Raw genomic sequence first — 13,448 nt, 5'->3', positions numbered from 1 at the left:
GAGAGAGGGAGAGGCCTTGAGTCCCCGGAAAGTAAGGAGGGAATGTAAGGGGTCATTTGTATATACCTACACTTGTACAGCGTCCATTTGTGGAGCCCCTGCTACTTACCGGATCCTGATATGGCCTTTGCTGTTAGAAAAATGAAACAATGTTTCTCTTATCTCCAAGGAGGTTGCAGGCCAGGATCACACAATTGATAGAACAATTTTTTTTCCTGAGCTTGCATTTCCAGAGTATATAATGTGTCTATTATTTCATATATTAAACATCATCAGCAAAGTTTAACTGCTTGCTTATAGTTGTATTTTTTAGTTTTTGTTTTTTGTTAATCATCCTAGCTAATAAAGAGGGAGTATGCTAATTGGCTGTCACTCCCTCACAAGCTGGTGGTGTCCACAGCCAATAAGGAGGGAATATGCTAATTGACTGCCATGCCCTCAAAGATGGTGGCGCTCAGCCACCCAGGGCCACCTGAGGCTCAGGTAACCAGGGCCGGCCGAGGCTTGCGCTGCCGGCAGTGGCAGCAGCAGAGGTGTGATGGGGGCATCGCCTTCCCCTGACCACCGGGTCGCCTCCTGCCCCTGAGGGCTCCTGGACTGTGAGAGGGGGCAGGCCAGGCTGAGGGACACCCCCTCCAGTGCATGAATTTTCGGGCCTCTAGTCCGAAGATATTTTTCCATTGATTTTTTTTTTTTTTTTAGGGAGAGTGGAATAGAGAGAGAAAGACAGAAACATTGATGTGAGAGAAACATCAATTGGTTGTCTCCTGCATGAGCACTCACCAGGGAGAGAGCTAGGAAGGATCCTGCAACCAAGGTATGTGCCCTTGACCAGAATCAAACCTGGGACTCTGGTCTGCAGGCCGACGCTCTATCCACTGAGCCAAACCAGCTAGGGCAATAGTTGTATTTTTTTATTTATTTCATTATTTTAAAATATATTTTTATTAATTGCAAAGAGGGAGGTCGGGGTAGAAACATCAATGATGACAGAGAATCATTGATCAGCTGCCTTCTGCATGCCCCCCGCTGGAGACCAAGCCCATAACCCAGGCATGTGCCTTTGACCAGAATCGAACCCAGGACCCTTCATTCTATAGGCCAATGCTCTATCGACTGAGCCAAACCAGCTAGGGCAATCCTTGTATTTTTTAAAATAAAAACAAACAAGTTCCCTTTTTCTTCCCACACTCCAGGGTGACCTTGGACACCCCAGTTTGAAGAACACAAGCAGTTATAATAAATCGGACAGTGCCAGGCGGGAGGAAAGGTCACAGTGCACTGGCACCCTGGGGGAATGGCCCAGCAGGCTTCGTAGTCCCCAGGGTGCAGCAGGGTCAGCAGTGACTGGGTGCCACCCTGCGGGTGACGGCTCCATTGTAACTGCACTTTCCCTTCCAGGAAGAAAACGGAGTGCACCTCGCCAGTCCAGACACATGGCCTCTGCCTGCGCTCCTCTGCATTAAGCCAAGGCAAATCTCAGTAAGCTGCACGCCTTTCCTCTCGATAGGGATAGAGTGGCGATTGGATTTGTGGTTACGGCTTTCTTTCTACCTCCACCCACTGCCTCCCACAATGGCCCTGCCCCTTCCCGGGATGAGGCTTGTCGGGCACAGCACATGGGCATGGAGAGGGTCAGATGTTTGAAAGAGATTTACCGAGCGAGTGAGCGGCCTTCATCTAGGGGAGGCGGAAACGGGATTCCGAAGCAGTGGGGCGCTGGTCAGTGTTTAACGCATCGCTCCAGGCTGGGGGAAGCCCTGCCAGGAAGCATATACCCGTTCCCACGTGAGGTCACGCGACACGAACTTGGGAAGTTGATGCACACTGTCCAGATGCAGTTAATTCACCTCCAGAGCATATGCTTGTAAAATGTAAGCAAACAATTAGGAAGGAATGAGTTTTGAGTACCCTCTTTTTTTCTTTAATTTATATTTTTATTGATTTCAGAGAGGAAGGGAGAGGGAGGGAGGGAGAGAGAGAAACATCAGTGATGAGAGAGAATCATTGGCCAATTGCCTACTGCATGCCCCACACTGGGAACTGAGCCCACAACCCAGACATGTGCCCTGACCAGGAATTGAACCATGACCACCTGGTTCATAAGTTGATGCCTAACCACTGAACCACCCTGGCCAGGCATGTATCCTCTTAGTTTTTAACAAAATTAATTGTAAATATTTATAATCCTATATAATAAAGAGGTAATATGCAAATTAACCCTCACGCCCTCACAAGATGGCTGCCTACGACCAGGCTGGCAGGAGGGTTAGTAAGGTACGACCAAACGACTGAACAAGCAGGCTGTGTGGGGCGACCAGGCTGGCGGGCGGGGAGGGGGGCATTTGGGGGCGACCAGGCCAGCAGAGGGGATAGGTGGGGGCAACCAAGCCGACAGGGAGGGGCAGTTAGGGGCGACCAGACTGGCGGGGGGGGTGCAGTTGGGGGTGACCAGGCCGGCAGGGAGGGGGCAGTTCAGGGCGACCTGGTCGACAGCAGGGGGCAGTTAGGGGCGATCAGGCCGGCACACAGAGGCAGTGAGGGATGATCAGGCCGGCGGCGGAGGGGGAGGGGTAGTTAGGGGCGACCAGGCAGGTAGGCAGGTGAGCGATTTAGGAGCCAGTGGTCCAGGATTGTTAGAGGGATGTCCGACTGCCGGTTTAGGCCTGACCAGGCCAGCAGGGGGATTAGTGAGGGATCGGGCCTAAACTGGCAGTCGGACATCCCCCAGGGGGTCCCGGATTAGAGAAGGTGCATGCTGGGCTGAGGGGACCCACCCCACCCCCACCCCCCATGCACGAATTTCATGCACCGGGCCTCTAGTTTTTTAATAATGGCTTGCAAGTCAAAACCAAGGATTAACCAGTAGACTCCATGAACTGGTACGCGCCAGCCCCAGCACACCACTGCTCCCTTGAAATTGTCTAGGAGCTTTAGGAGTCTGCCCTCAGACTCAGGGCAGCAGCTGAGGACTTCCCAGGAACAGAATCCCTCGTCCTCAGAAGCCAGGCAGAACTGTCCCAAGCCACCCCCGTGCCTGTCCCACAGCTCTCACCCCGTTGGCAGTGATCAAACAGGGACTCGCCCGGGCACCCCACACCTTGCCTCCAGACACCATCTTGGTTCACCCGTGAGCTCTAAAGACTTCCAGACCTGGCGTGCTGCTCCGCAGGGCCTGGGTCCAGCATGGCCCTGTGGGTCACATCAGACCCCTGGTCCTAAGGACACGGACCCCAAATCCACTGAGTGAAAGTGACCCTTACTGACAGTGGCAAATCACTCAAATGCAATGTGAGCTCTTACTGAGATCTTGATTCAAACAAACCAACTGTTAAAATTTTTGAGACATTCAGGGAAATGTGGACATTGATTTAATTCCATTGTAAATGTGTTAATGGTATTGTAGTTTTATTTTTTAAAAAGTGAGTTCTTGCTCTTGCTGGTTTGGCTCAATGGATAGCCTGTGGACTGAAGGGTCCCGGCTTCTATTCCGGCCAAGGGCACATGCCCAGGTTGTGGGCTCCATCCCCAGAAGAGGGTGTGCAGGAGGCAGCCGATCAATGATTCTCTCTCATCATTGATGTTTCTCTCTCTCTTCCCCTCACTCTTCCTCTCTGAAATCAATATATATATATATATATATATATATATATATATATATATATATATTAAAAGTAAGTTCTTATCTTCTAGAACAGAGGTTGGCAAACAAAGGCCCCACTTACTGTTTTTTTATAAGTAAAGTTTTATTGGAACACAGTCACACCCACTCATTTATATGTTGTGACTACTTGGAAGGCAGAGTTGAGTAGGTGAAACAGAGACTGTGGCCCAAACTGCCTGAAATATTTACAGAAAAAGTTTGCCAACCCCTATTTTGTGGAAATATCCTGAAGTATTTAATTACAAAATAATAGTATTTCTAGGATTTGCTTTGAAATAATTTAGTGGGGGAGGGAGAAGATGGAAATGAAACTAGATGGGCAATGAATGCCCTGGTTCATCATCCTGGTCTCTGTGCTTATATGTACTTGAAATTTTCCATGATAAGCGTTAGAGAAGGGATCGGGAGCCCTCCACAATCTCCCAACCGCTCTGCACCCCAGGACTCTGGCACCGCTGGTCTAACAAGGGGATCAGGACAAAGCCACCACTCTTCGCCCTGACGATGACTTCTGTCCCGGGCTAACCGGAAGGCCATGGGCGCCGAGAGAGCCCCTGAGAGCCAGCCTTGCAGTGAGTGCCCCCCCCCCGCCCCCACCGCTTGGTGGGGTTGGAAACGGGAAGGCGGGGCAAGAGGGCTCTGTGAGAAGGATGCCCCTGCCCAGGGGTCAGGCAAGATCAGGGCATCAGTAAGTCTGCCCTCTGCCCCCCTCCCCTGACCATATCTGGACTTCTGCCGGGGGCCCTGGGCATCCCCGGGGCAGGCTCCACCCCTCTCTGAGGCTCGGTGAAAGCTTTAATACCCCCCACTCAGGGTCTTGGGGCCAACTCAGAGAAAAGAACACACGCCCTGCCCTGACCATGTGGCTGCCATCGCCATTCGCTGCCCTACGGGCCACAGAGGCCCTCAGGGAGCCGGGCCAGGTCGCTGGCTGCTTCACACTTGACCCGAACCCCATTAGAATCATCCTGGTGGTTCTAGAAGCAAACCAGACACAGCAGGGCTTTCTCCCGAAGACCGTTTTTGTCTGGAAGGACTGACATTATCGTCTGGAAACTCCACCATAAAACCAGACTATCCCAACCTTCACCGAAGCAGACATACTCCATTTGGGGGGCAGCCCAGGCCTTTCCCCGCAGCAGCCACACCCCCGATTCTCACAATGTGTCTAGCTCCTACCCACAAGCTTAGGAAACCTAACCTAGTCCAAATCTGTCATCTAACCCGTCCCACCTCAATCCATACCCTCACTTTAGCCCTAGTACCCGCCTCAGTATTATCAGCAGTGGCGCTGAAGGCCTGGTTACTTCTGCCAAAGCGGTCCCCAAATGACTCACCATCTCCTGTCCCCAAAACAACCTCTGTCCTGTGGCCTTCCTGCCCACTGCACCCATGTCTCCATCCTGGACCATATCTGGTCACTTGGGAGTTCCATCCAACCTCACCCTAACCCGGGGAACAGCTGGCAGTGTCTGCAGACACCTGTGGTTGTCACAGCCTGAGGGGCCAGAGGCCAGTGGCGCTGCTCAACACTCCACAGTGCCCGGGCCGACCCCCGCAAAGATGGCCCCAGGGGCAGCTGTGCAGGGAGGAGAGGCCCTGCCTGGCCCCTCCCTCGTCCAGGAGCCCGAGCTGTGGCCGAGCAGGGCGGGAGCCCGGGAGCCCGGCTGCAGGGGTCAAGCACAGACTCGGCCCCTCCTCAGGGGTGACTTCCGGCCTCAGTGTTGTACACTGTCAGGTTGTCAAGTTGTCCCTGGACCTGGCTGGTGGCTCAGCTGGTTGAGCATCGCCCTGCACACAAAAGGCCTCAGGTCCAGTTCCTGGGCGGGGCGCATGCCTAGTTTGAGGGTTTGATCCCTGGTCAGATCGCCTGCTGGAGACAACCAATCGGTGTTTCTCTCTCACATCGATGTTCTCTCTCTCTCTCTCTCTCTCTCTCTCTCTCTCTCTCTCTCTCTCTCTCTTCCCCCTTTCCCCTCTCTCTAAAAATCAATGAACATGTCCTCGGGTGAGGATTTAAAAACAAAGATTTGAAGTGTTTGGCACACGGGACTGAAGGACAGGCCCCGCCCTAGCGAGAGCCCTTCTCCAGTTCGAGGCTCCTGCCGGCCTCCCTCCCGCTCCCTCTGACTCCTGAATGGGTGTCTTGGGGGAGGCCTCACGCCACTCCTCTTCCTAGAGTCCAGGAGGCGAGTTGGGGTGTGCCCAGAGCCAGAGGGACTTGGAAAAGCAATCCTGTGGGGGGCAGACCAGGGGATCAACTCAGGGCACCCCGCAGGGTCCCCCCACCCCCGCCCCCCGCTCCTCACTCGGACAGGCTCTGGGAGCCCCGGGCTCAGCGGCCCCCTCCCGCTCCGTCCTCATTTCCTCCCTGTGGGCCTTGGCCATGAGGCCGCAGAGCACCGGGACCCCTGGGCAGGGGGCACCTGCCCATCCCACTGGGGGACCTGGGACCCCCGCCTTCCCCTCCCGGGGCCGGGTTCCGCTCCCTCTCGGGTGTCTGGACTAGAGGAGCCAGCGGCACCCGCATCCTCCACGCCACTGAGTGCGACAGGCAGGGGCCGCCCTGAGCCTCAGATCCTCCCTGTCCGGTGCAGCCTTGTGAGGCCCGGTGAAGGCAGAGCTGAGGGCACCTCCGAGCGGGGCCCTGGGACAGTCCCTCTCGCTGCTGTGGCCTGACCCGTGCCCTTCGCTCTCCCGCGGTCGGGCTCCGAGCTCTGTCCGCTCACTGATTTTGTTTCCTTCTTGGCCACTGCCTCCCCGCCCCCCACCCCTGCATCATATGTTCTCTGACTCACTCGTATGCACCCCCCCACCCCTGCCCTCCATCCAACCACATCCCTCTTTGATTTACTGCTCGGACTTTCCAGTCCTGTTGCTGCTGAGGATCTGCGGCCCTCTGCCTTTCCTCCCCGCCCTCCCGCCCCAAGAAAAATCCCCCAAACTGCCTCTCCACCCCGCCCCCTGCAGGGGACCCGCCATGTTTCCCCTGACAAAGCCCTCCACAGCCACGGCACCCCTGCTGCCCGGGTGGGACTCCCTTTTTTTTTTTTTTTTTTAATGTTTTCATTGATTTAGGCGAGAGAGGAAGGGAGAGGGAGGGAGAGAGAAACATCAATGTGAGAGAGAATCATTCATCAGTTGCCTCCTGTACACACCCAACCAGGGATGGAGCCTGCAACCCCAGCCCCTGCCCTGACTGGGAATTGAACCGGCAACCTTTTGGTGCACGGGACGGCGCCCAACCAACCGAGCCGCACTGGCCAGGGTCCGTGTGGGGATTCCTTATAGCCGGTCCGCTTGGTCTCAGGGCCGGCCTCGCGAGAAAAGTGCCCCAGAGGCAGAGGCAGGGACTCCGGGGCTGTTTCCCAGGTGCCCAGACCCTGAGCTGAGCCCCACAGTGTTCTCCATGCAGGGATGGCAAGGCCGGGGCGAGGGGCACTCACTCAGGTGCCTTCCGCACCCCACGGTGGTAGCAGCTGGCATTTCCTGAGGAGCAGGTCCCGGGACTGGCCGGCTTCACTGCCCAGCCCTCCCACCTCACTGTAGACCGGACGCGGGCCAGGACTTAGGCGGGCTGGCCCCGGCCCTGCCTCTGACCACTGCCGCTGCCCGTGAGTCCCACTGGGGGCCCGTGTCATGGCTCAGAGCGGCCTGCAGGGCACAGCAACAGCTGACAGAGAGGGACTCAGAGGCCCTCACAGGGAGCGCACAGCCTCACGGCCAGAGGCCCCGCTCCCCCGTCCCAGCTTCCAGGAGGGGGAGAGAGCACAGACGGCAGACACGGGACCCTGCCACCAGGGCCCAGGCCAGGCCCTTAACATGGTTCATTTAGCTTTGATTTCCGGCCCTCCAACCGCCCCAGACTATTTGGGGCAAGAGGAAGAAGTTAGATTGATTTGCTTCCTCCCGAGCCCTCTGCCCCACCAGCCACCCTCTCCAGCCTCAGCTAGGCTCTGAGCACCTGACCCTGGGACCCAGGAAAGCAGTTTCGTTTCCCAAAGGGAGGGAGGGGGGCGGGGCCTGGCTGATTTAAGGACCGAGGAGGCGACAGAGGAGAGGCAGGGCTGCCCGTGCTCCATCCTCAGGCAGCTCAGGTACAGAGGAGGCTGGGGGAGGCGGGCCCACGGACACAGAGACAGGGGGACCCACAGACACAGAGACAGGGGGACCCACAGACACAGAGACAGGGGGACCCACAGACACAGAGACAGGGGGACCCACAGACACAGAGACAGGGGCGAGGAGAAACAGACGGGCAGGGAGGGGTGAGGAAAAGGGGGAATAGAGGCAGAGGTGGGGAGAGGGGTGCAGGGAAGGGGAGAGCAGGGCAGACAGGCGAGCACAGAACAGGAGGCTTGGGGACCAGGGTCAGGCGACACGTGTCCAGAGAGAGTGGTGGCCGCAGGGAGAGGGCTGGGGCGGGGGCTGGGCAGCCCCACGGGGAGTCCCGCTGGGTGGGACCCGGCCCCCATCACAGTGGCCCTTGCTTCCCCTCCGACCCAGACACACCTCCCAGTGCAAGTCATGGCCTCGTTGGGTAAGTGAGCTCCAGGGACCCTGCGGGGGGGGGGGGGGCAGCGCCTGCTCCTCTCCCCCCACCCATGGCCCGTCCTCTTCTCAGCCTGGCGCCTCCTCGCCCTCGTCCCCGTCCTCCTCGGCCTGGTGGCCTCCGTCGAATGGAACACCGTCCGCAGCCAGGACCCCTTCGAGGTGTGCATGCAAGACCCTGACTATGAGCAGCTGCTCAAGGTGGTGACCTTGGGCCTCAATCGGACCTTAAAGCCCCAGAGGGTGATCGTGGTCGGTGCCGGCGTGGCCGGGCTGATGGCCGCCAAGGCGCTCAGTGAGGCCGGCCACAAGGTGAGCAGTGCTGCTTGCAGTCTACTTTGAGTCTGTCCTGCTGCAGCTCGAGGGGCCTGGCCACATCCCTGTGGGGGGTGGGGAAGGTGGGAGGCGGGGAGAGGGAGCTATGCTTTCCGGGGTCTACCCAGAGGGAGCATGTGCTGCACTGGGGGGCTTTTGACCCCCAGCTCCACTCTCATCCCGGAGGGAAGTCTGGGATCCTCCACACTTCTGGGGGAATTTGTGTTCGTGCAGATGGACACTCCGCCCAAGGGGAAGTGACCCCTGAGGTCTAACCACCGTCCCTCTCGCTGAAATCCAAGAATGAGAATTGGGCCAGGCCAGGGGCTTCTGAGCATATGAGAAATTTCCCCTCCCTGAGCTGGGAAGTCCCTCTTTAACCTGACCCGCAGCCTTCCTGCTGCAGTCTGGAAACGCATGTTGTACCTGCTCCTGGGGCATGCTCTTCTCCCAGCACCCCTCCTCCCCATAAGGAAAGGGCTCCTAGTGGGGTCTAGGTCTGTACAGCTGAGGGGGTGGGAAGTGGGGGTCTGGCACGGGGGCGGGGGGAATGGTGTCAGTGGGAGGAGCTGAAGGGCCCTGTTCCATGCCCCCATCCCTCAGGTCACCATCCTGGAGGCAGCCAACAGGATCGGGGGCCGCATCCTCACCTACCGGGATGAGAAAACGGGCTGGATTGGGGAGCTGGGAGCCATGCGCATACCCATGTCACACAGGTGAGGCCTGACCCGGCTCCGGCGGGCCCTGCTCTGGGCCCAGCCTCCAAGTCCGTTCTCTTCCTAACCCCAGCCCCATCACTGCGCCCCTGGAAGTGCTCGAGCCACCAAGTTCAGCTGGACCCCTAGCTAGCCCCGCCCAGTGCCTCTGGACCCCCAGCTCTACCTCCCCGGACCCGGGTCCCTTCCCCATCCCGAGCCTTCATCCAACCCCAGTGAACGCCACCTCCCACTCCAGACCCTGTCCTACACCCGGACTGCCCTCAGCCTTCCGGCCTGTCCCCATTTCATTCCTGCCCCAGCTGCCCCCAAACCGAGCCCCACTCCAGCCTCATGCCCATCCCCAAACCCCGTCCCCAGCTGCCCTACCCACCCCCTTCCCTTCTTCAAGCCCCAGGGGAAGGGGAACCCCGCCTCCCCCCGTCGGACCGCCCCAGCCTTGCCTGCTCCCTCAGGATCCTGCATGAGCTCTGCAAGAGCCTGGGGCTCAACCTGACAAAATTCATCCAGTACGACGAGAACGCGTGGACCCAAGTGGGCGACGTGAAGCTGCGGAACTACGTGGTGGAGAAGATTCCGGAGAAGCTGGGCTACGACCTGCGCCCCCAGGAGAAGGGCCACGCGCCTGAGGACATCTTCCAGATGGCTCTCAACAAGGTGGGCGCCCCCACCAGTCCCACAGCCCTGCCCCCCACCTGTTGTCCTGCGCCCCCTCATCGTCCCTCTGGCCAGCCTTTCCTTCTCCCCCTCATGCCTTCTGGTCTCCCATCGCCGCCTCTCCCACCTTTAGTTCCCTGCAAAGTCTGCCAGTCCCCAAAGCTCCATCACCATGTGTTCTCTGATCCCCTCCCCACCCACCACCCACTCACTGTCCTGGACAGCCTCGCCTCTCTACATCTGTGGCTTAAACTTTGATCTGCAGGCAGATGTCTTCCAGACCCATCTCCTGAGACCCACATCTAAGTCTGTCTCCCCCTGGCCACACCCAGGATCCTGATACTGAACCCCATATCTTCCTCTAAACCCTCTCATACTCCCGGGTTCCCCATGTCACAATAGCCCTGGCCCCAACTTGGGCCTCATCCTCTCCTCTGGCTCCTGCCTGCCCTGCCTGGAAGACCCTTTCCCCCCAGGGAACCCTGCTCATCCCTCAAGAACCAACTCCAATGTCCCCTCCTCCAGGAAGCCTTCCCTGATGCCCTCAGGGAGGAGCTGGCCTCCCCCTTCTCGGCAGCTCCTAATTGTCCATCTCCCCTTCCAGACAAGGGTGGGTGAGTTCAGGCCATGTCTGTGTTGGCACCTCCCAGTTCAGCGAGCCTAGAGAAATGCGAGGTGAAGGTGAGGGGATGAGGGAGGAAGGGCACAAGGGGAAGCCAGGTGAGCAAAGAAGAGGGCAGAAATCAGAGGAGGCGGTGAGATGAGACTGGAGCAGAGCAGTGAAGGAGGTTAGCCAGGGGACAGTACAGGGGTGTGGAGGTGGGAGAGCTGAGGTGGTCTGGGCACTGGATATTGTCCTTAGAACCGCTTCCTTAAGAGATGGCGATCAGGGGCTGGTAGGGGCCTCGGATGCCAGGCTGAGGGGATAGAACCCTGCGGCTGCAGGTGCTGGGGAGCCCTGGGAGGCTACGGCAGGGAGGGACCCCCTCAGCAGTCATGCCCCCTCAGCAGTGGCAGAAGGAATTCCACTTCCGTCTGCACCCACAGTGAACCAGGCGGTAGTGACTGGGCACCAGAATGCCACAGCACTGAGGGCGGCCGTCCTGCCTGCCCGAGCCACGCCTGGGACGGAGGCAGGCGAAACAGCGCCCGCCTGGCCGAGCATGTCAGTGCCAGGTGTGACGGGGAAGGAGGGGCATACGGACTCAGGAAGACGGCCCAGGTGACATCTGAGCAGCAGCGGAGGGCAAGGCTGAGCACAGCACGGGCAAAGGCCTGGCAGTGCGGACACGCGGTGAAGGCCAGCCCTGAGCAGGAGCAGGAAGACAACCCAGATTTGGACGCCGGGCCCAGCGTCCGCCGTCCTGCCCCTCAGCGCAATGCCGTCTGCTTGTTCCCCTGCAGGCCGTCAGGGATATCAAGACCCTGGGCTGCAGAAGGGCCATGAGGAAGTTCGACAGGCTGACACTCCTGGTGAGCGGCCGCGCCCGTGGGCTTTGGCCCTGGAGTCAGAGGGCAGGAACCTGGGACACAGCCCTGGCGAACTCCCGGCCTGGCCATGGGGCTGGACATGCCCCCTCTCGGGGCTTCCGTTTCCTCATCTGTCACAAGAGGGGGGACCGGATCTCTAAGGTCCAAGGACCCTATTAAGCTCTCGGCGCATCACGGAATGGGGAGGCGGAGCTGGGAGGGACCCTGCAGGTGCAATGCCTGGGCCCTGACGCGCACCCGTCCCCCAGCAATACCTCCTCAACGAGGGGAACCTGAGCCAGCCCGCCATAAACCTCCTGGGGGACGTGATGTCCAAGGACCGCTTCTTTGATCGCAGCTTCTTGGAGGCCCTGCGGGCCCACAGTTCCCTCAGCGATCGGCTCCGGTGAGGGGCGGGGTCTGCGATGAAGGGCGGGGTCTGTGGTGAGGGGCGGGGTCTGGGGGCCACAATATTGGGCAGGTGGGGCTGGCGAGAAGGGTGCAGCTTTTAGGGAGGAGGGGCCACATTCACCCCCACACGCGGGGTCTGGAGGAAATGGGTAAGAAAAGTTCCAGGAAGGGCGTGGCCCAGACAGAAGAGGCGGGGTTCTTGAGTCGCATAATTCTGTGCTTTCCAGTCCTCGGTCTTGGGGGAGGGGAGGGGGGAGAGGGGGGTACTTCAGGGAGTGCGTGGGATTCTCGGGGAGCAAGCAGGTGCCAATTATGGGCCAGTAATAGAGTGTGATTAGCGGGAGGGCTCCGGGCAGGTGAGATCTAGAGCAGGTACCGCGGAGCACACAGAGAGGAGCCAGCGGAGAGGAGCGGGGCGAGAGCCCAGGTCATGCTCCTGCCCCTCCCCCCTCCCCCCCAGGTACCGCCGCGTCGAGGGCGGCTGGGACCAGCTGCCGCGCGCCCTGCTGAGCACGCTGTCGGTGCCGATCCTGCTGCACACGCCGGTCGCGGCAGTGACGCAGGAGGCGCGCGAGGTGCGCGTGCACATAGGGACCTCGCACCGGGCTCGGGATCAGAAGACCATGGTCGCTGACGTGGTGCTGCTGACGGCCACCGGGCCGGCGCTGCAGCGCATGAAGTTCTCGCCGCCGCTGCCCCGCAAGTGGCAGGAGGCGCTGCGCGAGCTGCACTACGAGCCGGCCATCAAGGTGTACCTGAGCTTCCGCCGGCCTTTCTGGCACGACGAGCACATCCAGGGCGGCCACTCCAACACCGACCGCCCATCGCGCGTGATCGTCTACCCGTCGCCAGGGGAGGGCTCGCTGCTGCTGGCCTCGTACACGTGGGGGGATGCCACGGCCCCGTTCGCGGGCCTGAGCACGGAAGACACGCTGCACTTGGCCCTGGATGACGTGGCGGCGCTGCACGGGCCGATCGTGTACCGGCTCTGGGACGGCACTGGCGTCGTCAAGCGCTGGGCGGAGGACCCACACAGCCACGGCGGCTTCGTGGTGCAGCCGCCCACGCTCTGGCGTGCCAGGGAGGGCTGGGAGGAACTGGACTGGGCGGCCCCCTATGGTCGCGTCTACTTCGCTGGGGAGCATACCGCCTACCCGCACGGCTGGATGGAGACAGCCGTCAAGTCCGCACTGCGCGCTGCGCTGTCCATCAACGGCCAAACGCACAGCCGGACCAACAGCCAGGAGGAGTCCCTGCACACGGAGAAGGCTCTGCACACGGAGGACGAGGAGCCCGTGCGCGTGGCCGAGGGCCCCGTGGACTGCCAGCCCCTGTGCAGGTCTCAAAGGGCGGAGACCACCTACCCTTCAACCCCGCCCGGGACCGCCACTCCCAACGCCAACAGCCAGACGACGGAGCATTAAATTATTTTCGGAAAAAGCCTGTGGTCCTGCCCCCTCCCTGTCCCAGTCGCCTCCCCACTTGGCTTTGAGCAAAGCCATGCGCCCAGGGGTAGAAGGGGCTCTGCCTCTCCTGGAGCCCCGGGGGCTGCCCTGGGCAGGGGCTTCACGGGGAGGACGACGCTGCTTTCCACCCCTGGTCAATGTGGGGCGCGATGCGAGTCACAAAAGGCCAGACCAACAGCGGATCAAACACGAGTTTAT

The 13,448-nt window shown here is 59.6% G+C and overlaps 1 protein-coding gene across 2 annotated transcripts in view; it reads left to right on the top strand.

Annotated features, from left to right (window-relative positions):
• The window catches only part of IL4I1 (interleukin 4 induced 1), a 31,807-nt gene extending 18,374 nt beyond the window's left edge, over positions 1 to 13,433 (top strand). The window contains exons 2-9 of one of the 2 annotated variants that reach the window (XM_079800599.1): positions 1,402 to 1,482; positions 4,107 to 4,236; positions 8,289 to 8,527; positions 9,134 to 9,246; positions 9,702 to 9,903; positions 11,308 to 11,376; positions 11,643 to 11,779; positions 12,245 to 13,433. In XM_079800599.1, the coding sequence (XP_079656725.1) occupies positions 4,200 to 4,236; positions 8,289 to 8,527; positions 9,134 to 9,246; positions 9,702 to 9,903; positions 11,308 to 11,376; positions 11,643 to 11,779; positions 12,245 to 13,208 (1,761 nt within the window). In that variant the 5' untranslated portion in view covers positions 1,402 to 1,482; positions 4,107 to 4,199 and the 3' untranslated portion in view covers positions 13,209 to 13,433. Of the gene's footprint in view, positions 1 to 1,401; positions 1,483 to 4,106; positions 4,237 to 8,059; positions 8,205 to 8,288; positions 8,528 to 9,133; positions 9,247 to 9,701; positions 9,904 to 11,307; positions 11,377 to 11,642; positions 11,780 to 12,244 lie in introns of those variants that run through there. The other variant, XM_079800600.1, reaches the window with a different exon arrangement.
• The last annotated feature ends 15 nt before the right edge of the window (positions 13,434 to 13,448 follow it).

Source organism: Cnephaeus nilssonii, assembly GCF_951640355.1.
Source record: "Cnephaeus nilssonii genome assembly, chromosome: 20".
Classification (NCBI taxonomy): Eukaryota; Metazoa; Chordata; class Mammalia; order Chiroptera; family Vespertilionidae; genus Cnephaeus; species Cnephaeus nilssonii.
Note: the sequence above shows the minus strand (reverse complement) of the source record. Positions and strands in the feature narration are given on the sequence as shown.